We start from the raw sequence: 23,848 nt of genomic DNA, 5'->3' as shown, positions 1-23,848 counted from the left end.
GTTAAAAGAAAGGAAACAAAAAAAAACGTAATCCTGGGCGATAAGCAGAAACGAATAGGATTTCAAAGTGTTCAAAAACGAAATGTTACGTAGATTAATGATCAGGACGGAAAGATAGGATCGGGCGAAAATGTGCATTCCATAGGTTAGTTATATATAGTTGAAGATTTACGAACCTTTCAATAAAGCCTAACCATTATGAAACACCATTGTACAACAGAACGAACATTCCGAAATGGTTTAATGTTTTCGGTACGATTGTCGATTCTTTTCCTCAACCGAATCTTTAGAATTTACTTCTTCTCCTAGCATAAATATATTTTTTTGAATTTGTATTCAAAATTTGTATATTTTAACATTTTCTTATCCTTAACAACAACGCAGAGAATGGTATTCAAGTAGAATCGAATGATTGTAGCAGATTCGCGCCTCGTACTACGTGTCGTCTAAACAGCGCTTTAGTTGCTGGGTGGTTTTTGTTGTTTGGATATTCGACAATATTGTTGCTTGGGTGCTGTGTTTACATTTTGAAGTCTTGAACCCGAACAAACGTAAACAGAGGCGCTTCGCCAACTGTCATCATCGTTCGCCAATTTTCGTATTTCGGATTGGCAATTGTTTTCACTTTCTCAGTTTCGTGAACTGAAAATGGGGAAACCTTTGTGAATTCTCTTTCGCGGCAATTAATTCGTTTGTTTTGTGTTTCAAATAACGACTCTCTGTTAGTATAGTGTGCAATAAGTAACGTACTTGCCGTTGTATCGTAGTTATTTCCACCAGTTGGGTGTTTGGAGTGTTGTGAGCAATCAGTAAGTTGCGATTGTGTCGCTTTGGCTGCGGACGACAAAGCAGTAGGACGTAACGGATTACATCCACCAGAACGGAATGAATAACATCGACTGTATGGATACGCTTTGCCGTATCTGCTCGTCTCCTGGATCGCACAGTATCTTCAGTCGCATACCGGCCTACTGCCATGCACACTACCGAGAGTATGCACGCTGGAAGCAGCCCATTTCTATGCTGATCGCGGAAATTACTGGCGTTGCGGTGAGTAACGCTTCGTCGGAAGTAACGATGCTGAACGTTAAAATTCGATGGTTTCTCTTTGTTCCTTCCTAGATAACGGAAAACGATGGCTTGCCGAAGCGGATTTGCGTCGTATGCATTTCGTACCTCAAGCACGCGTACACATTCCGTCGACAAGCGCTCGACAATTTTGCAGGGCTGCTGACGGCTAAATATCTGTCAAATTACCGACCCGAAAGCAAGAAAGCGGCGGCAGACAGCGAACGTATGATAGAGCGCAATGAAATCATATCTACCGAAGATGGAACCGCGTACCGGTCGGTAAATCTTACCAACGCGGCAAACGCACGCGGCGTCGTGAAACAGACGACGAAGAAGCCAGCCATAATGCATCGATTTGTGGCAAAACCACCGAACAACAATGTGGAGGAAGACGTGGACAACCTGTTTGGCGATATGGACGAACCCAGCAGTGGATTGTTCGGTTACCGGGAGAAGGAATTCATCGAGGATGATGTGATGGATCTGGACGGAGTGCAGGAGCACGGCGTGACGTTTACGCTGCCGGAAGACTACAAGGAAAAGAAATGTTTCGCGTGTCGAAAGCGGTTCATGTTTTCGGAAACGTACGCCGAACATTTGACCGAGTGTTTGCTGTACAAGCTTACCGAGGCGATACGCACGCTGCACCACATAATGTTCCTGCGCGAGCAAAGTGCAATTTCGGCGTTTGAGTTTATTCGACGGGCTGTGTTTACGGTGCGGAAGTGCTACCGGTTGGTGCTGTCGTACGATGGTGAGCTGGATGAGGATGAAGGCGTCGGAGAACCGGGAGACGGAACGGAAGGTGGTGTGGCAGGCTCTGCCATGGATAGGAAGGCACCTTACGAACGGATAGAGCTTGATTCTCTTAGCGACAGTGGTTCGTCTGGGTCGCCTAAGGTCAAGCCACCACTATCGAACCCGTATCTATTCAGATCCAGCATGAACAATAATCTGTCGGTTGGTAGTATGATTGGCCAACATTCCATCATACTGCGCCCACCGGATGCATTCGCATCACATACCAATGTAGATATTATAAAGAACCGGCTCACAAAAACGGGCCCGGAAGAGGTGAACGAAAGTAACGTGAACGATCGTTACAAAACAATCAAATGTAAGCAGTGCGAGGCACGCTTCTTCACCATTTCCCATCTGGACGAACACACCATAAAGGTACATCAGCGACGCGTCAGCAACAATCAATTTGGTTGTTAATTCCGGTGGCACTGGGAGTCACAGAATAAATAAGCCAGCAACAAGTGTCAGAGAATCAGAAGACTTAACGATTGCAGGAAGAGTATAGGAAATTCTGGTAGCTTTTTCATTTAAACACCTGCCACCACACTCCAGACGTTTAGGAAATGGTGGAAAATTAGCCCGGAAATTATGCGCTGCATCTAATTTATATTTTTATGTGTGACGACATCGACGCTACCGAATAGCAGGTATCAGGATTTTTTTTCTCCGTGACGAAGAACACACACACACACTTGACTGACTGATCTAATACTGGATTACATAAAAACAAAACGCACAAGTCGAAGCATGGTACATCGTGACGTCGTCGTACCCGTGTATCGGTCTTTACGTATTATAAACCATTCTACTCAAACAACAAACTTTGTGATATCTGTTTGAAGCTTAGCAGGAGCAATGTTTTGCGTTTTCTTTTATCAAAATCATTACATCACATCGGTTTGTATCAGCTTTTGTTACAATGCGCTCTAAACCGTATACAAAAAAAAACCTCTTTTATGTTTACATTACATTACGACCGTTTTCATAAGCAAGAAAATTTTATTTCGGAAAGATACTGCTAGTACTTTGGTAAATTAACCGAAAAAAAAACACAATAAACAATTGAATATAAAAAAAAGAAACAAACAAAAGCGAAACTTCAGGGAGTAATTCACTCTGTAAAACAATCGATCAGGAGAAGATGAGATTCAATTCAACGTGTTCTAGCACTCATAGCAATGAGTTGATAAGAGCATTATACTGTTAATAAGTATTTATAGTGGTTTACAATAAAAACAAAATGATATTGAAATGCGCCTGCTTATTAGATATTTTTATCGATGCAAGAATTCGATCGATTGCGTAAATTAACAAAATTCCCTCTTAATAGTAGTTAAATATAAATTCGTTTTTTTTTTTGTTATGCAGCTGAAAAATTATAAATTTACATTCGCTTCACTTGGAAGCGATGTATCCGTAACGAAATTTAGTTTTTTTGTTGTTGTTTACCTCCATTAGGCTTCTGGTTTAGAGTAAAGTTTTCCGGTTCATTTAGCGTCCGAGGGGTCGCTTATATACGGGGCTTGAGTGGCAAAAACAACGCTAGGAATGTGGAGTAACGCGACTGACTGAGCGACAAAAAATTCTAATCCTGCCACCGGACTAAAAACACGTCCGTAGTTCCTAATTCACTTGCGAAACATGTCAACACCAATCATGGAGGGTAACTCTGAGGAAGAAAAAAAAAAAAACACTCAACTCCCAGAATCCGAGGATGGCAAATCAAAAAGTATCCTTGGGTAAATGCCGGAAGTAGGAAGTAGCAACCACCCCTACCGTCAGCATCAATCTGCGTATCGAGTTGTGTGCCTCGCAGGAAAAAAAGCAGGACAAAAGAAGGACAACCATAAAGAGGGCACAAAATGCTAGTAATGGGGGGAAACCCATAGCTTTTTACCCGGTCCCCCCCACCGATTCCGAATGGTTTCTTTGTTTTTCGCTCATCCACGTAGAACCTCGTTTTTTTTCTTTTTTGTTGCTCTTTATCCATTCCATTTTTTGCTTTGCTTCTACCCTTCGCAGGTCCCTGATTATGGTGTAAAATGAAATTTGAAAGTTACATTTTCGCCGTAGGTTGTGTTCCGGTTTTCCCCATTTTTTTTCCAAGGCTTGCTAGGACGAATGCGCAATTAATTTGCTAGCAGCGAGTTTTATTTGCATTATCAAGCGTTTGTTTTTTTCATTCCCGTTTCCAAAGGAGACCGTCGGTAGAGGAACAGTTGTTGTAACGGGCACTGAAGGAATCTTTAAATTTAAGTTTAAATTGAACCATTAATTTCTAATCATTGTGATGCATTTGGTTGTTTGTTTCTTCGTTTCAGATATAAATTACAACCGATGCTGCTCGTTCACATTTTTAGTACGCAACCTGTGCCATGTTGGAGTTTCGTGAGAATTTCGCCCGGTGGTGTACGTTCCTACAGGGACGCCAAAATTGCCGTGCGAACGGGGCTAGCTTCCGTGTGTACAGGAGAATGATTACAGCTGCACTCCGTGTGCATGTATGCAAGCGAGAACGGTTTGCCTTCTTTCGTATGCACACGTGAGTTACCGGACCCGACCTTCCAATTTCCCGCTGTTGCCGTTCTTTTACGGTGGACGTGTATCGTGCTGTGTTGTGGGTAAGAAAAATGGCAAAATCAACGCATCAACAGATCCAACTTTCCCCGCTTATGGCTTGCGTACCGCAAGGTTGTGCCCATAGCAAACCGAAACGGGACTCCAGGTTCGAACCAGGCAAGCGAAGAAACAGGGACCCGGGTCCGGGGTTGTGTTGATGTTTACTTATGTAACACAAACTAGATTATTTCTCGCTTTGTTCGCCCTTGCATGCTCTACTGCACGGCCGCGAACGGGAAGACTACGGGCGGAGGATTTGAGGCTATTATTTGAGCTGCCATTTTTGCTCTGCCCATGGAAAGCAGCAGCCCTGCTCTTGTGTGTGTGAAGTTTGTGGGAAATGAGTTGAGCATAACAATGCATTTAGAATCAATGCCGACCGACCGACCGCCCCTTGGGGACAACCTGGTGTGTGGGAAGGGGGGAAAACATAAACCTAAATTACTCGTACTACATGCAGATGGATTGGAGTCGACAGTTTTGCAACACGTGTCATCCGGGTCAATCCGGGTGCTTGTGGTTGGTTTTCTCGATTTTTTAATAAAGCGAGAAAAGGCCAAGCCAATGCGAGATCACGTATTAGTAACTGTCGAATTTGCAATTTACTACAATGAACGGATTATGTATGTTGGAAAACTGCTGGTTTTCAAACTGATTTGCCGAGAATAAGACTTTTTCCGCCGGACACGGATATGGCGTGTGCCAAAAAATTGGTCTTTATTCTTCACGTGTCGTTTTTCAAAAAGAGGTCGCAGACGCATCCTGTGATCGTTTTTATAATTTTTCTTCTTTCTGTTTGATGTGTTGCTATTCTTTTTCCCTAGCTACCTGGCAGATCGTTGGAACATTTCTCCCGCTGTTGTAGTTGTGCCCAACGTTGTCCCTCCAAGTATTGCACAGTTGTTTGTTATTCGGTTACTACGACTGCTGCATTACTTCTGTTTCACCTGTCAGTTCCATATCTGTCTATGAAGTGGCATACACTGCAAGTGATACAACCTCTCCTACGCTAAGTGCAACTTCCTTTCGTCATCTGTCAGGTGACGCCGCGTGCTTCTGCTTCTCGTTCTATTTGGCATTCGCGCGGTAATCTCGATTTACCGTTTAAAGACGATTTTAAGGGGCCGTACAGGTTGGAACCACTTGGTTCGACGCGTAAGAGTAGGTAAGTACCGAGCTACCCACCGCTTCCAAAATAGATCCGCAGCATGTTGCGCCATCCTCCGGGCGGCTTTTATTGCAACGGGATTGTCGCAAAGCTTAGCCGGTGGTTTGTATATCCGAATATATATTATATTTATATCCGAACTTCCAAGTAGTAGAAAGTTCGGTGTTATGGGTTCAGCCAGTTCATCTTCTAAGGGTACGTATGTGAGCGGTCGCGTGTTCAAAATGAACTCGATTTCGGCAAAGGCTGACATCAGTATTTCATCAGTAGGGCGTCTAGGGAACACACACTGGTCCAGGATCTTCTTCACGGAGCGCATCATGCGTTCCCAGCAGCCGCCGAAGTGTGGTACCCCTGGTGGGTTGAAGGTCCACTTCGATCGCGGTCCGCAAAACTCTTTCATCAACGCGTCGTGGTCAAGTTCCTGTAGCGCTTCATCCAGCTCGCGCGAGACTCCTGCAAAGTTATTGCCTCGGTCGTTAATCATGTCGTGAGGCGTTCCTCGTCTCGCGATGAACCGCCGTATCGCCAAGATGCATGAGGCGGTGTTCAGGGATGCCGCTACTTCCAAGTGGACCGCTCTGGTGGGGAGGCAGGTAAATATTGCTCCCCACCGCTTCTCTACTCTACGTCCTACAGCTACTAGAAACGGTCCGAAGAAGTCGATCCCTGTAAATGAAAAAACAGACTGGCCCCCTGCGACCCGTTTTAGCGGTAAATTACCTGTGGCGACCAGAGCATCGCAAATAGCCAAGACACTAAATAGCGCCACCTAGGCAAAAAAGAGGGTACTAAACAAATTGCTAGTTGGGAAGTTTTGCCTGGACACGACGAATACAATCAGTCCTTTGTTCCGAGGTAAAACCCAAACTAGACAACCGGTAAGGCTAGAACAATAAGATCCTTGTTTGTAGGAAAGGAACGAAGGAATACTCGAACAAACTAAAAACAGACAGGATCAAACACGAAAGGAGACAGGAAAGTTCGAGACATGGCCAGCACAATATAAAAGCGGTGGCATGTCCGAACGAAAAGTTAGTTATTGCTCCGATCTCCGACGAGGAAGACCTTCTGCGAGTTATCGCTCCGATCTCCGACGAGGAAGACCTTCTGCGAGTTATCGCTCCGATCTCCGACGAGGAAGACCTTCTGCGAGTTATCGCTCCGATATTCGACAAGAAAATCCTTCAGCCAGTAAATGTGTAGTAGGGAAGCAAAGTTGTCTGGGACCTAACTCCCAGCAGTTGGAAGGAAGAATAAAAATAGGACCCAACTTCGGTTGGACAGCTCCTAAATACCCATTAGAGGCGGTTCCGGTAGCGCGTTGTCCGCTTTGCATTTTTGGCGTTTCTTCCTTATGCGCCGGTATTCTCTCAGTAGCTTTGGGATGTAGCAGGTTGCTCTCAGCGCTCCTAGCACGGTGCTGTGGTTCCCGTGTTTGTATCTCTCGTGATACTGTTGCATGATAAGGTGAGTGCCGTAGTCATCTCGGGGAAGGATAATCGGGGGTTGCGTGATGTTTCGTCGATGCCTACGCATTCCGTTAGCCGTTCCCCCACACTTAATATCCCGTGGTCATCCATAATAGGGGATAATTTATAAAGGCTGCTGCATTTCTCGATCCCCTTTTTCCACGGATGGCTTCTACGTTTCTGGTCTCGAAGTTTGTCGACCTCACTGCTTCCCCTGCTGTATGTTCTTGATGAGCGCACGATCGGCCTCCGCTAATTCGTTCTGTAACAGCGGTCCGTTAACTTGGGAACTTTTCTTCTCTGTCGGATCACGAACGCCACGGTCCGTAGCGCTCGTTTCCACTTAGAAAACTGCTCGAGCCGAATGAGCGGTTCTATCACTCGATGGTGATGTAACTTCGTCCAAAGCTGCTCGGGCGTGTCTCTAACTACGACGTCTTTAGTGGGCCAGGAATCTTCCGACTCCCAAAGGAAAGGAGCATGAAACCATCGTCCCAGTGCTGAGAGGTCCGGCGCACTAGTCCATTTTGTTCCATCGTCGGCCACGTTTAGTTTGGTTGGCACCCGGCGTCCCTGTTCCGGGTTGGTGCTCTCCAGGAGTTCTCCTACTCTGAACGCCATGAACTGGTTGTAACGTCGGTGGTCGGAATGGAACCAGCTCAATACATTCCTCGAGTCTGTCCAGTAGGTCACTCGTCGGATTTCCAGTCTATGGTCCCGCTGAGTCGTATTCGCTAGGCGAGCTCCAATTATTGCTGCTTGAAGCTCCAGCCTGGAAATGGACAGAAACTCAAGTGGAGCCACGCGTGTTTTTGAACCTACCAGAGCGCATTCGATCCGTCCATCCTCTTGGAACCGGAAATAAGCGACTGCAGCCGTTCCGCTCTCGCTCGCGTCGCAGAAGATGTGGAGCTCTATGTTAGCCCCTGTGGATGTTGCGTGTCGATAGCATCGCGGAATGGTCACTGTTCTGACGTCTGAAAGTACTTGTAGCCATGCTGCCCATTTCGCGTCAGTCCGTTCGTCCAACTTCTGGTCCCAGCCGAATCCTCCACGCCAGACTTCTTGAAATGCTCGTAAATGCTCATCAAGGTCCGGAGAATCTCGCGTTTTGTCGCCGCTTTCCTTCCAGATAGTAGATCTTAATCGTGCTTCGGCGATAAACGATAGGTTAATGCGTCGGTTGACATGTCCCACCACATTCTCGGTGGACACGTCGAAGCTGGTAGTAACGCCTTCCTTTTCCCCTATCTTGTTCTGTAGGCATCGAACGAGCGACGGGGAATTCGAGATCCAGTTCCTGATCGCAGAACCTCCGCACGAATGAATATAGCGGACCTCGTTCACTTACGCCAGCGCTTCTTCGTCGGTTTCCACACTCACGAGCATGTCGTTTACGTAGTGCTCGTTAATGATGCATTCCACTGCTCGCGAATAGTTTGCCTCAAACCGTTTCGCGTTAAGGTTCTTGACGTACTGCGCGCTGCTCGGCGAACGTCATGACGGTCACCGCGTAAACTGCAGGTCTATCGTCGGGTTTGTCGCCCGACCCACAAGATGATCCTGGCTCCGCTGATCAGCTTCCTTGATGGCTACCTGATGGAACATCTCGCGGATATCCCCTGCTACCGCTAGGCGATTCTCTCGAAATTTGAAGAGTACCGAAAGAAGCCCAGCTAGCAAGTCCGTTCCGAAAAGAAGGTGTGAGTTAAGGCTCACTCCTTTCACTCTTTTCACTCACTAATCTTTCCAGGATTGTTCGGGTTGGTCACTGGGTCCACAAGATTGGAAGATACCAATCGTTTTTTCGACGTTGGAATGAAACTGTATCGGCCAGTTTCTTGATGTACCCCTTGGATAAGTAGTCCTGCATCTTCGCATTTACAGCTTCGGCTAAATCTTTTGCATTTTCTGTTTTAGGCATACATACCGCTTCAGGGCTGCGGCCTTGTTACATGGTAGGTCGAGCCCCAATATGGCGAGAGCTCATTCGTTTTCCTTGGATTCCAGCCCCTTACTCGTCCTTCCGGAACTTCTCGCACCGATCTAACAACTTGCAGTCCTTACCACACAAAACACAAATCGGTACCGACACAGGATCGTTGTCCAACGACGCCGGAATACTGGCACTGGCACTGTTTCTGACGATCCGTATCGCCTACGGCTCTAGGTCGATAACGGCACACAAGTCTTCCGTCAAATCTCCATTCCAGCGGCCAAACTCTACCAACGTGACATCCAGTAGAGTCCTTCTGGTTCGTGCCCAGTCGATAACAACGACAGGTGGCAGCTTCCGTAACAACTCCTTCAAGAGTGCTGCGTCATACACGTAAGCGTGTAGCCCGGAGGATCTCACTCCTGCTACCAACCGCTTCACTGCCACTCCGAAATCCACCAACGAAGACAGTTTTTCAAACCTTAGGCGCCGCCATCTTCCGAATCTTCTGAATAGTAGATTCTACAATCAGATCAGGCCTACCGTAGCGAGTTTGCAGCATTTCAAGCGCCTCATGCACTTCGCCTGGGAAAGCCAAGAGGTGTCCGACTAGCTCGAGCGCAGCTCCCTCCAATGCATTTTGCAACCTTATCACATTCTCGTCCTCGGTGTAGCCACAGGAAGCGGTTGTCCGGTTAAAAGCCGTTATGAAGACAGGCCACGTGTCAACCTCTCGCAGAAAAGGTAGGAAGATCGCGCTTGATCGGTTGACGAGCCGCTACCTGGCTTTGGCTGAGAAGTGAAGTGCGTAAGGCTGTGCAGTGTAATTAAAGTGTGCGTTGTTCTCCGAGTGTATCGCATTTTCCGGTCGTGTCGCATGGCTCAAGTAGCACGATGGCGTCGCGTGTGATGTGTATCCCGAATATGTCGCGTGAGATGCGTATCCAGGACGTGTTGCGTATCCAGGACGCGTGCATGTGTGACGTGCTGCATATGTCGGACGTGTTGCGCTCATCGCATGTGTGGAGCGTTCAGTGCGTGTAGCACGTAAGGATGTGTGCGTGTCACGTGGTTCATGATCGATGGCGCTAGGTTGATGACCTCTAGTCATCATCATCTTGGCACGTTCTGTAACGATCACCCGTCTTACTCTGACCCCGTTCGCGACCTGTTGCGATTCCTGCGTCTAGATCGCCTCACCCCGTGTCTTCTTCCGACGGATTACCCTCGTGTTGATGCGTATGTCCCGTCTTATGATACCCTTGCTCCTGGTTGTAGCTCGGGGTGAATCCTTCCGACGGGTCGGTAGCTTCGCGTAGTGTGCCCGGTGTAGATGCTCCACTGGGGCCGCGAGAACGCTCCATGCTCCACTGGCTTTCTCGCGCTCCGCATCCTGGCTTGTCCCTGCAGTAACTTCTTTCGCCCCTGGCATACGATGGGTACTCTGATCAATCACTGTCTCACTTTCACTTGATTTTCACTTTCCACGGGCGCGATTTACTTACTTCGATCCGCGAATCGGAAACTATCCGTATGAAAGTTTGACGCACGAAACTTAGCGAACGCGATTGCAGGATACTAAATTAGAATCGAACCAATTTTTTGGAATGTTGGAAAACTGCTGGTTTTCAAATTGATTATATATATATATAACGACATAACGAACGGATATAACGTGTGCCAAAAAATTCACCAATATCACTGCACTCTACGAACACAAAAGCTACCCAGTGTAACAGCTGGTGTACCGGGTCATCCCATCTGTATCATCCTCTTTCCAGTGACGTTTTTCGAATCGAAACATTTACAAGGTATGCTGAGTTGTTCCCACAATTTGTGACAGACCTGTACCCGTCCGAAAAGTACAGGTAAGATGGGCTAGCAAACCGTGATGTCCGCTATGTGTACAAAGGGCATGCATAAGCCGTCAGCTATCACAGTACGTAACCGTGCATCTACACCTGGCGGTACGCTGGCCATTTTGGTGTCCCACAAATCGTGGGAAGCTCCCAACGTACCTGGCAGTGTACTCAGCCCCACGGTAAATGACAGGTACGCTGGCCAGCGTACCTGGGAAGACCGCTAGGTGTAGATGCACGGTAACAATAATCATTGGACCGTTTCATGATGGATCTACCCAGCCATTGGAATAAGGCTGTTAAGGCAGCACTCTTCTAACACCTTTGTAAACTAGATTAAGATTTTATATTTAAGAGCGCATATGGGCAATGACCAATCACTCCACGGTAGAACGTCTTTGTAAACAGACAAACAACAAATCCAGTGTAGTGTACGTTTCGTGATAAATATCACAGCAACAGAACGACAACGCTTTTCGCGTCTGTATGTCAATTAGTTTGTGAGACAGAGCGTCTTTTGTCAAGCAACTTTTGTTATTGTGAAAACAATGGAAAAAAAGGAATTTCGTGTTTTGATAAAATACTGTTTTCTGAAGGGAAAAAATACAGTGGAAGCAAAAACTTGGCTTGATAATGAGTTTCCGGACTCTGCCCCAGGGAAATCAACAATAATTGATTGGTATGCAAAATTCAAGCGTGGTGAAATGAGCACGGAGGACGGTGAACGCAGTGGACGCCCGAAAGAGGTGGTTACCGACGAAAACATAAAAAAAATCCACAAAATGATTTTGAATGACCGTAAAATGAAGTTGATCGAGATAGCAGAGGCCTTAAAGATATCAAAGGAACGTGTTGGTCATATCATCCATCAATATTTGGATATGCGGAAGCTCTGTGCAAAATGGGTGCCGCGCGAGCTCACATTTGACCAAAAACACCAACGTGTTGATGATTCTGAGCGGTGTTTGCAGCTGTTAACTCGTAATACACCCGAGTTTTTGCGTCGATATGTGACAATGGGTGAAACATGGCTCCATCACTACACTCCTGAGTCCAATCGACAGTCGGCTCAGTGGACAGCGACCGGTGAGCCGGCTCCGAAGCGTGGAAAGACTCAAAAGTCCGCTGGCAAAGTAATGGCCTCTGTTTTTTGGGATGCGCATGGAATAATTTTTATCGATTATCTTGAGAAGGGAAAAACCATCAACAGTGACTATTATATGGCGTTATTGGAGCGTTTGAAGGTCGAAATCGCGGCAAAACGGCCCCATATGAAGAAGAAAAAAGTGTTGTTCCACCAAGACAACGCACTGCGCCACAAGTCATTGAGAACGATGGCAAAAATTCATGAATTGGGCTTCGAATTGCTTCCCCACCCACCGTATTCTCCAGATCTGGCCCCCAGCGACTTTTTCTTGTTCTCAGACCTCAAAAGGATGCTCGCAGGGAAAAAAATTGGCTGCAATGAAGAGGTGGTCGCCGAAACTGAGGCCTATTTTGAGGCAAAACCGAAGGAGTACTACCAAAATGGTATCAAAAAATTGGAAGGTTGTTATAATCGTTGTATCGCTCTTGAAGGGAACTATGTTGAATAATAAAAACGAATTTTGACAAAAAAATATGTTTTTCTTTGTTAGACCGGGGACTTATCAGCCAACCTGTTATGCTTGCGCTGTTGCTTGATCACGGTGCTGATCTAAATGCACAAAACAAACGCGGTCAAACGGCGCTACACATTGCTGTGACCCGGGGATACTTTAATGTGGCAAAGACACTGCTAGAGCAAAACTGTCATCCGAATTTGAAGGATTCGTTTGGCGATACGCCACTGCAAATTGCGATCACGAATGAGCATGACGATATGCTTGCGCTGTTGCTTGATCACGGTGCGGACATAACGATGCTCAATGTTAGTGACTTGAGAGCATTGCACCACGCAGCGAAGAACGGAAACCCTACCGTGGTGAAGGGTTTGCTTACGCACACGAAAAGCAGGGATCTGTGTCTCGATCCGGAGCTCAGCAAAACGTTGAATATAATAACAGCTGACCTTCAAACAAACGTCGGTGAACCGAGTGCATCGCCGTCGGGCTCGGCTGGCGGTGCCGGAGCGAATGGTTCCAGTAACGGAGGATTGAATGAAACACAGATTGATGGTTCCTTGTTGCAGAGCTTGAGCAAAACGTCGATCCAACCGAAGGGCACCGGCGAGGCGAATCCAACCCTGAACGTTAATCACAGTGCTAGTGGAGGTGGTGCTGTCGACGGCACCAGTGAACTTCTGAACGAATGTCTGCTCTGTTGCGACCGGAAACGTGACACGGTGTTTAAACCGTGCGGGCACGTCGTGTGCTGCGAGCAGTGTGCACCACGGATCAAGAAGTGTTTGATCTGTCGCGAGTCGGTTCTATCGCGGGAAACGATCGACGATTGTCTCGTATGCTCCGACCGGAAGGCGTCGGTGTTCTTTAAACCGTGCGGTCATATGGTTGCGTGTGACCAATGTGCTCCGATCATGAAGAAGTGCATCCAGTGTCGCATGCAGCACGACCCGATGGTACGGTTGTCGATGTGCAGTGGTGGTCAGGGCAATGCCATGAACTTCGTTACTACAGCGTCACGTGAAAGACGGTAAGAAGGAACTGCTGCACAATCATACCGGAGGCGGTGGCGTTATCATGAACAACACAGTGTTCCCGAACGCCGGTTCGCTACCCAGAGCAACAGCTGGTGTACTGGGTCATCTCATCTGTATCATCCTTTTTCCAGTGACAGTTTTTGGGTTGTTCCCACAATTTGTGACAGACCTGTACCCGGCCGAATAGTACAGGTAAGATGGGCTAGCAAACCATAATGTCCGCTATGTGTAGCAAGAAATTTATTTCGCCGACAGGTATTACAGTACGTAACAATAATCATTGGACCGTTTAATGATGGATCTACCCAGCCATTGAAACAAGGCTGACAGTGTAGCACTCTTCTAACACCTTTGTTAACTAGATTAGGGCTTTATATTTAAGAGCGCATAACGGCGCATTATCTTGACTCGAGCTTGAATCAGATCTCTCATCAAACTGTGAATCTCTACTGCAAGCGTCTTTCTGTCGGTGCAAAACTCTGTCCCAGCAAGATACCGCTACCGTCCAACGTCAACGGACTTTGGTCATCAGCGGGAGTCGGATGTAATTAGAGTCCAATTCTGCTACTGTTGCTACTTTCACTACTATCGGTACAACGGCCAGTGTAGGTGGGTGGTCGATATCCTGCTGCAGTGGCAAAATGGAAATTATACTCACATTTGTGGTTGTTGCGGTGCGGTGCTACTGATGCTACGAACTTTCGGCGTTGGTTGATGCACATTCGGCCAGCGTTAAGCGGATTCCAGCACGTGGGGAAACCATGTACGGCCACTGCGTTGGCAGATGCACTTTTGTGGTTCAGCGTCCCGGACGGCACAGCACAGGTTCGAGACGGACGGTAAACAGTTGACCACACACGAAGCTTGCAGTTTTCGTCAAGCAACTGTTTGTGGTGGGTTAGCAATAAAAGGAAGTCCTGCGCTACACTTGTTGGTGGCATTTCTTTGCTGCTCGGTCAGTTGGTTCGTAGGTTTGGTTTGACGAAAACCGTAGAATGCTTGCATAATGTGCTTGCTAACAGCGTCAGAGAGGGAAAGCGCACGGATTAGCCGTTAACATCGTCGTAAGCTTGTGTGCCACGTTAGATTGACGTCCTTTTGTTAAAACTATTTCGTTTAGAAAACGTTTGGTTTGGGATCATTTTGTATTTTTTAAATGTAAAAGTTAAATCTTTAAGAAGTTTTAAATGAGGAAATATACACAATATAAACAAACGAAAGATGCAGATAATATAATGTATCTGTTTTTGAAAAAAGAGAACATAAGAGAAGCGATAATTGAAGAGTTAAAGAGTGTTAAAAGGCGTTAAGAGGGATGAAAGATTTTAGAAGTGGCTATTTTTGAGTTAAAATTAATCATCATCTTAATACACTTGGCTCCAACTAGAAGAAACATGAAAAGAATAGTAGCAAGGTGGTGAAAAACATGAAAAAAAACATAAGAATCTCAATAAAATTGTAAAAGAAATAAAAGCTCCTCTATTCTTACTGCTATAATGTGATTTGATGAGATTTTTCCAGAAATTTCCCACTAAAGCTCAGCTGTATCTCTTCGCTCCTGCTTCCCGGTGTCGTTAAAAGGAAATCTTTAACACGAACGAACGACGACATGGGTCAAACAAGCACTGCGACATGAGATTTCCCGGTTTGGAACTGCATGTTTCCGGCTTCCGGCTGTAAGTGTGTGCATCCAGCACCGACGGCCATCGTTAACATGAGGATGGCGTGTTTTTTTTTATCTTTTCGGTTGCTGTCTGTTATCGCGTGCCTCATAACCGAGAAGCGATGCATATCTTTATCTCGCTGTTTGTCAAATATATCATTGCCATTTGTTTCCTGAAGGTCGTTCAGGCATCATCCGGCGACGCGTTCCGGTGCTCTATCCCCTGATTTGACTTCCTTTGGGTGGTTTGATTGTAAACGATACGAGCTGGCTTATGCGAAGGTGGTTCGCATCCCAGTGGAATAGCCAGAGCGTCGTTACAGTGGCTGGCAGGCCTGTAGGCATTCCACCGCCCCAGAGCGGATCGTTTGATAAGTGGATTAAAATTGATCCTGCACTTTCTCGACGCTTTGAAAAAAATTGACTGTTGGACAGGTGCAGCAGCAGGACGAGTGTATCGTTGAAAAATGAATGTTTACTCAGTAACGTTGTCGTTGTGAAATAGCTGTGCCTTTTAGTCGAGCAACGTTAGCAACGCTTTGAGGAAGTAACACACAGGGAGGGATGGAAAATAGTTGGATCCTCATTTTTGTTCGATGGTAATAGGTGAGGCGTGTAAAAAAATGGGAATATGTAATGGAGGTGTGTGAAAATAATGTATAATGAGCCGTGTATTAATTTGTAATTAACGAAATATCTTTCAATGGCATACATGTTATTGTGATTTCCAAGCCAATTGATTTGAAGCATCACAACAATGCACACAATTACAATCGAATTCGGCGTATATGTAGAAATCGAACAAAAAGACATGTATACTTCATGAATTAATGAGAAGATTTTTTTTTACATTGAGATATAACTCGAATCCTGTACTTTTTGGCGAGCATGGTTTCGGACAACACGCTTAGCATCATCGCCTATGTTGGAGGTAACATGTTAACATGTAGGTCACAATGTTAACAGTATCCTCCCAAGTCCAAGCTCCCGATTTTTCGTCACAAGAAACAACCGAGTCGAAGTACAGGAGTTCATTTGATAACTTTCGCTAAACAATGTAACGTTGTCCATTTGAAAGGAATCAGTTTCTGAATGAGCAATTTTTGTGTTTTGCGTTAGATGGTAAAATACTAATAAGACGAGCCAGTCATTTTGTAATAAAATAACACATTAAATTTTATTATACAACATATTAAAACTATCACAGGACGTCAGGACGTTCGAGGACACGACTGCTCGATAGGGTGGCCGCGTTAAAAGAGAGCTTTTATTGATGGAGGCGCGCGCAGCCAAAGGTAGCCGAACGAAAACGCATACCTCGGTAGCTGTCACGTGTCAACACGACGACAGGACCGAGTAACGGCAAGTAACGCTGCGCGCCCACGGTGTATAGAACACCTTACACAACAGCAATAAATCACCTTTGCTGGGTAAAAAAAAAATGCTTTTTTTATTTTAATTTTTGTTTTAGCCAGATGGTCATATCTGCCACAGGGCTGCACAAAATGTTTACTTAAACCTATATCTAAACCCTAGGCGAATGAAGCTACCCCGCTCAAAGTCTCGATAAAAATAATAGTAATACCTATACTTAACCTACCTTATAGATAATTTACGACTACGAGCTAAAACTGCAAGAGGCTTATAGATCAGGAACGGGAAGGGAATTCAATGGAAGATCGGAGATGGTATCGGAAAGAGGAAAGCGAGAGGTGAAAATCAATTGGTGAAGGATATTTGCCGGAGCAGTAGTGGCCCAATTTACAGATCTATCCCCACTCCAGCAAAGATCTAACCAGCTAGCAGAAAAATCTCCTTAGACACATCGCATCAGAAAAAATCCTGAGCAATCCGTTTTAAAAGACCAAGCGTCCTCCATGTCTTGCTGACCATGGTGTCGATGTGAGGCGTCATAGTGAGGACCCCATGATCGAGCCGAATGCCCAAGTCCTTGATCAACGAACAGTTTTCTCTAGTTTTTGACAGTTTCCCAACAGTTTTTTGACTGCGTCCCAGCTATTTTTGAATCCATCCCGAGCTTTTTTGATGGTAAATCTACAAGACAGGAACATCAACACGGTCAGTACAAATGAGTAATCGGTCCGTACGACCTATACGACGGATAATTATACACCTAGCTAGAAGCACTCCGTCGGCTTTTCTCTCGAGATTTTTTTTACGAGCAGTTCGCTTCATAAAGTAGCGTTCCAAAATGTATGGGAAACCGTAAAAAAAATCCATCTGGATGGATTCAAAAATCGCTGGGAAGTTGTCAAAAAATGGTGGGATACCCTGTAAAAGCTTAATCGAAAAACTAAATAATGGAGAATTATATTGCTTTAGGTAGCTCATACATCCAAATGCCTCTAATACAAGTTACTAAGCTTGGTAGTTGGGAAAAAATGGGAAAAGCAACGTGGCGAAAGAATAAATTTCCGCTGGGGGAAAAAAAAATCCGTTTTTTGCAACCGGGGGACACAAGACATGGCGAAAATGGCATTTCTTTTGGTTGCTAAAACAATGCACCGCTTCGGTCAGCAATAGAAACCAATATCGTACGGATCGTGTGCTGAGTTCGTAACGGAGTTTTTGCACTCCGTGCGCCAGTAGCAAATGCACAACCCGATTGCGGTCGGAAACCTTCCCAGGAAGGGGCAGTAATGAGCTTCTGCTTTTCCGTTTTGTTTCATTTACGAACAGTTATCTCGTAGGGTTTTGGCGGTTTGTTTTTTTTTTGCTCGATTGTTGCACACCATTCGATTGGAATTTCGCTTTCGCACGATTGGTCACCGATAATGAGGTTGGCAATGGGAAAAAGGTGGATCCCGTCCGGGCGAGGGAAGAGTCTTGCGATTCGGCGCGACTGTGATTACGAATGTTCGAAGGGCAAAGTACGGCAAAATTGTAACGATGAGTAATGTTTGGATGAGTGAGGTGCAAAATTGCAGCGAGCGCAAATGAAAGATCACCGATAATGGTGTTCATTTTCTGCTCGAGTGGCGTCCCGCAGTGCGATTGGTTTGTGGCAATAAAACAAATAAAAGCTATTTTCGTTGCAGTAAGTCCATAAGAGACCAGCCTTTCAATTAGGGGCAGCATGTGGGACCCTTTTGTTACGGCTCTTAATTCACCGCAAGTCGCAAGTCATTATGCATTTGTTCTCCAATATGTGCTCCTTGTGCGCCCATTCATTCTAAGTAAGCTCCCGAAATGGTGATATGTCTCGTCGGGAAGCGCGCTTTGAGTAGCTTTTACTTGAAAGGTACCATCAACACACAACAACGCGCGAAGAAGAAAAGCCACCATCACCTTTGATTTACCCGGTGCGATGGTTTTGTGCTTTCCCTTTTCCTTACAAAATGGCACTAATTAGAAAACTTGCTCAGCTATCTTTTCCCACTCGCCCCCTGGGCCATATGTTTGCCAGGTTGTACCCGGGAGCGTACGACACGGTCTGTTCGCCGTGTGTCGCCGTGTTGGGCACAGCATGGTGTACTGCCCATACCCCAACGGTGCCACACTAACTAACCATTTGCAGCCCTATTTCCTGCTTATCGTACTCATCGGCAGCCTTACGGTGGTTGCAACGTCAACCGGGCGTGGGCCGACGGATGGGTGCGCTTGCTTTAACAAGAAAAGAACTTGTCAAAGCACCAAAGCGGAGAGCGAAACATGCTTACCGCTGGCAGCTTTCGTGGGTTATGACACGCTTTTCTGCTTACTTTACGAAGGACTCCGGCGGCATCACTGGCGGGATTGACTGCAAAACGGTGCGTTATTGAAAGGAATGCAGCAAAATAAGTTTACGCCGCGAGCACGGCCGGTCGGGGCGTTGGGGTTGCGCTACCATAAAGGAAGTCAATGGAAGTCAGCATCCGGTTTCACCGCACCATTGCACCCCGGTGCGGAAGGGACGTTATCTGGGATGGCCGCTGGGTTGGGAAGATACAAAGGCTAATATGCACTGCACTCCATCGTTCGGTTGGGTGTGTCGTTTCTGGGTGGTTGTACAGCAAAAAAAAAAAAACGGAACCAACCACCCTTCAACCACTGTTCGGTTTCTGTGTGCGGTGTAAGGAAAAAGGGCGAAAAAAGAACTCATAAAAAAGGGCATTATGAGTGCAGTTCGCACAGCAAAAAACCAGTATCTTTCAGGGATCAAATAGCAAGCAAATAGTGAAAACGGTACCATTTCCACAGCATTAACAGCGAAAAAAAGCAAAAGCAGTATTAACAAAAAAAAAAACTTTGCTACTTTCTCCAACGCCTTCGGGTACGGGACGGAGGCCGAGGGTGAGCTTTAAAGCTTCCAGAACGTTGAAGCAGAACGAGGATCGAGTTTTTTTTATAGTAGCATGCGTAGCGTGGTGATAGAATGTGTAAGAAATGGGTTGCTGCGTTAAAATGCAATATAAGCCGTAGCTTTTTCGCGCATTGTAACCGGAGCGGAGTTGATGCGTCTTCGGTGCAGAAATAGAAACTTAACGCGGAACATTTTTGTGGTGGAATGTGCGAAAGTTGGTACTAGAAACGAATAGAATAGCTTATGGCTTTAATTCTTTATTTTACGCCATGTAATGAGCAAGCTCACTGCAATGAGATCGATACAGAGTGAGTTACAGTAAAGTAAAAACTCTTTGAAGAGTTTCGGTGTGGACGTTGATGAGCTGATGAATGCCTACTTTTGCATTAATCATTTCCTCAACCTTATTCAGTACAGGCAAGTTGATTTTGTTAAGTTATTCACCCAAAGATAAGTGATGAATGAGTTTTTTACCTCATGAGCTACAACTCATTGCAGTGACCGTCAACTCACTCATTCACTTTGAGTGAGATGGTAGAGTTTGCAAAGGGTTTTAATTCGTGAGTTATATTATGAGTGAGCTGCTCACACAGTAACTCGCCTATTTCATGTAAAAAAGGTGAATGATGAATAAAAAATATAACGGAAGTGAGTTATAGTAACTTTTTGTGGAGAATCGGATCAACTCACTCAGTAGAATCAACCAGACGAAATCGCAGCGGTATTTCGGTAACAAAGAGCTGCTGCTTGGGTAGCATTTTCGTAGTTGCGAGTTTTCCACTGACAACTGACAGTCTCATTGTTAGCAGAGCTATATAAAATTTATGATCAACCCTATCGTTTTGCTTGTTAAAGGATTTCGCGCACACTATATTTGATTAACGTTTGTACGGTTCATTGCTTGCTCCCGCCTGACCTTAAATTACTGAACGAAGCACACAGACAAAAAAAACTCCATTTCCATTTGTACCACCTTGCTAAAGAATCCCGTAATGTCACACAACTTTAACTTAATGATGTTCACTTCACTTCCTTTTTCATTGCCAGCAAACAAGAGCCAAACGCGGGCAGCATCCTTTCGCTCGTGTAAGTTCATACAGTGTTTGGAGGGGTTTGACCCAGTTTTATCCTAACCAGTCCTAAGGAGTGTTTGTGTCGGGCTGAACTTACTTGCACGTCTGCTTCACAGACACCTTGCGGGAAAGTGACTCGAGCTCCCCGCCCTGATGAGGGCACAAACATGCCCGACACACTGAAACTTGTGTTTTTACGTTCTGTTTTTTTTTGTTGCTGTATCCAAAAGGGAAGATATTAGCACCATCATTGAGAAGCTGCGTGGAATGTTGTGGGCGGGAGCTGGTAATGGGGGGGGGTGAGCTGTAGCGAGCGGTTAGAAGATATATTAAATTCCTTCCGTCTCCAGATGACATCAGTATTTTATGCTTGTTTGCCATCTGGCTTTACGTGCGAGGGTGGACGTATCTGTGTGCCCTGTTAAACTGCAGCCACTGATAGCGCCGTGCCACGGAATGTGTCGTCCCTTCGTGTCGGGTTTAAAGCACGCAAAGTGTGAAAATGTACCGGGCAAGAATTCGCGAACCAGCACAAGCCTGAAAGCGATGTTAACGAGCAAAACCCGGAACATCGGAATGAAATACTGGACAGCTTTTTAGTGGGTTTTATCAACAAATTACTCTTGGCGGGTATGGAGCGGAGCCGTTTGCATTTTATTGGCGTGCATCATCGCGTGTCACAGTACAGCGAAAAAGTGCTTAATGACGAAGCCGAAATGTGAATTGTTTGTAAAATTGTACCAAATACCAGGCGTCTCCATTACTGTTTTCGTGTGTAATGCGATAAGATTAGAAAGGGTTTTTTTTAGTGTGTGATTAACGGATGAAGGAAGTTTAATTTTTAAATGATGGAAATAATATCATTTGCATCGAGGTAAAGAAATAGGGAGTTTAAAAATAAAGGGGAGTTTTAACATAAAAAATGCATGAGCTACCAGGCGTCTCCTTTAGAACGTAATAAGGATAAGGATAATTTAAACTACTGAAGACATGAAGGCATGGCTTGTAAGCTTTTTCTTTGTTGGTAATAAAAAAAGAAAATCTATTTCTGTACATCATCACTTTGGCAAAAGCTAGAACCGAGTAGTGGGTGCTTGCATTTGTACTGCACATTGCCATCGCCTCATTGCCTGGCACATAGCGATGCGGTTGCGGTGAAGCTATTTACATCGAAATTTATTGTACGTACAACTTTAAGCGGATTATTATAATTTTGCTGCACTGCAATTTTAGAGGGGATTATTAATTTTCCCCGTGGTCCACAATTGGGCGCCACACAGAGGCGTGCGCGCGCGCTCACAACAGGCTTTCCCTGGCTTGCGGACCAATTTACAGGGGTTTTCAGTCCATTTTAACCACGTAACACTATCTGTCAACAGCGTAAAACGATTCTCACGAATCGTACGAACAATTCGGACCCGTTAACGCTGGAACACTGGATTCCAACTGCGTAAAATCCCATCTCGACCTAGGAAAATGAACTTTCGATTCAGATGTCAGGAAGAAAGTTTATACTGCGTGTTTTGATACTTCATTGTAATATTTGCGCATATATTAATTATAGTATTTATTTAACAGCAACGATTAAAACATTAATAAAAAACATAAATGAATGAAAACAATTTGATTAGATCGATTGCACTGATCGGAGCTGACAAAAGTAACGAAACACGCAGTATAAACGTCCAGAGTGTCAGTGACAGAACCTAACCGCCATTTTACACAGTTGAGTTGGGATTTTGCAGAATTGGAATCCAGTGTCCCAACGTTGAATAGCGTTGCGTAGGAAATTGTTCGTACGACACTGTTGACAGATAGTGTTACGTGGTTAAACTGGACCGCTAAACCCTGTATTCGATTCTAGTTTCGCTGCCGTTTGAAGCACACTCGTCAGCATTTGCGGGGGGGTAGGGTACCGTATGAATGCAGTCGGCAGTTGTCTGCGTCTGCCGAACCGATTTGTGGCCAAGTTTGTGCACAACCACTTCAAAATTAATAATCGGATTTTGGGGTGAATGGAAGAAATTTAGGGCTAAGTCGACCGCACACCATACGGCAAGGAAAAAGCTACCCGTTTGGTGTAGATGTGGGTTTGGTAAATTGCAGACGGAAGCTGTGTTGAAAGCAATTTATTCGTGGTTCGTGTAAAACGATTGATTGCAGACATTTTGTAAAGCATTTCGGCAAATAAATGTTTCTTTCGTGGAATTCTATTACAATGCTGTTTAAATGTTTCTTTCCAGCTTGAAATATTTCGTCCGCTTCCAATGCGAACCATCTTGAGCAATAGCTCGATTGCGATGGATCGTCTTGCAACATTTGTCGTAATCGCATCACGAACCGTATTTCGATGCTCGATGAAATGGGCAAGCATCGGGGTCCAAAAGTTTACGCCCAACACCGGATCCGGAACCGAAGTTGCTTCGAGAAGCAATCACCATCATCGGACGCGGTGCCAGCTGGGGGCTAAAGTAATTTCCGCCGTTCTGCGCTTTATGCTGCTGCATAAACTTGTGCCGGCTGAATTCCGCATGCGTTGCGTTGCGAATTAGTTTTGACGAGTTTCGTGAAGCGATCGTCCCGTCGGTTCTGGGAGACGGAGAATAGATAAGAATTCTAATCCGATTGATGGTTGGCGAAAAGGTTGGGCGTTAGTTTTGTGTGCGCGGTGTACCGGGCCTTTCGGGAGGAAAGTTTTCCGTTTCGGTCGGAAGCGCCTTCGATCGGCCATTTCCCAATCGATGGCGTATGTTGATTAATGGAAGCGCCTGCAAAGGGAATAGTTTCTTTTAAGTAGAAATAATCCAAAAATGTATTCCATTGTTAACTATCTAACAACTATCAAGTTAAAGAGACAATTAGTATGTGGTGGGAAATCCGAAACGTTTAATACATGATTCTGCTCGATAAGCTCGCTCCCAGGCAAATTCCATGGCCAGACCGTAATAAATCAACCCCGAGCATCCGTTACACTACACACGGATTCTGATTCAGCGCAAATTTTAATTGGGAAATATGAAACACAACGCCGGTACGGGAAGCGTACATCGTACTTGGGGCCGGTTTTTCCTGTGGCAATGCCTGGGAACGAAAGTGCGTAATGCGTAAAGGCACGGTACGAACGCACGGCCTAGTGGGAAATATCGAATGCTAATGAATGTGTGAGATGCCGCAGGCAATGGTGGGTTGTGGCTTGCGTGCTGGAATGATACGGAAGGAACCGGACAATCTGTGATATAATGTCC

The 23,848-nt window shown here is 45.5% G+C and overlaps 1 protein-coding gene across 1 annotated transcript; it reads left to right on the top strand.

Moving 5' to 3' along the window:
* Positions 1-885: 885 nt before the first annotated feature.
* LOC128718433 (uncharacterized) lies at positions 886-2,289 on the top strand. Its single transcript, XM_053812059.1, has 2 exons — positions 886-1,050; positions 1,123-2,289. The coding sequence occupies exons 1-2, from the start codon at positions 886-888 to the stop codon at positions 2,287-2,289; spliced, it is 1,332 nt and encodes a 443-aa protein (XP_053668034.1).
* Positions 2,290-23,848: the final 21,559 nt, after the last annotated feature.

Source organism: Anopheles marshallii, chromosome 2 (genome assembly GCF_943734725.1).
Source record: "Anopheles marshallii chromosome 2, idAnoMarsDA_429_01, whole genome shotgun sequence".
Lineage (NCBI taxonomy): Eukaryota > Metazoa > Arthropoda > Insecta > Diptera > Culicidae > Anopheles > Anopheles marshallii.
The sequence above is the reverse complement of the archived record's forward strand: the minus strand, read 5'-3'. Positions and strand labels throughout refer to the sequence as shown.

What these genes read in the sequence shown, in the direction of transcription:
- LOC128718433 (XM_053812059.1), top strand. Translation starts at nt 886, where the DNA reads ATGAATAACATCGACTGTATGGATACGCTTTGCCGTATCTGCTCGTCT. An exon ending in CGGAAATTACTGGCGTTGCG is followed by an intron (nt 1,051 to 1,122) that starts GTGAGTAACGCT and finishes GTTCCTTCCTAG; the next exon opens with ATAACGGAAAACGATGGCTT.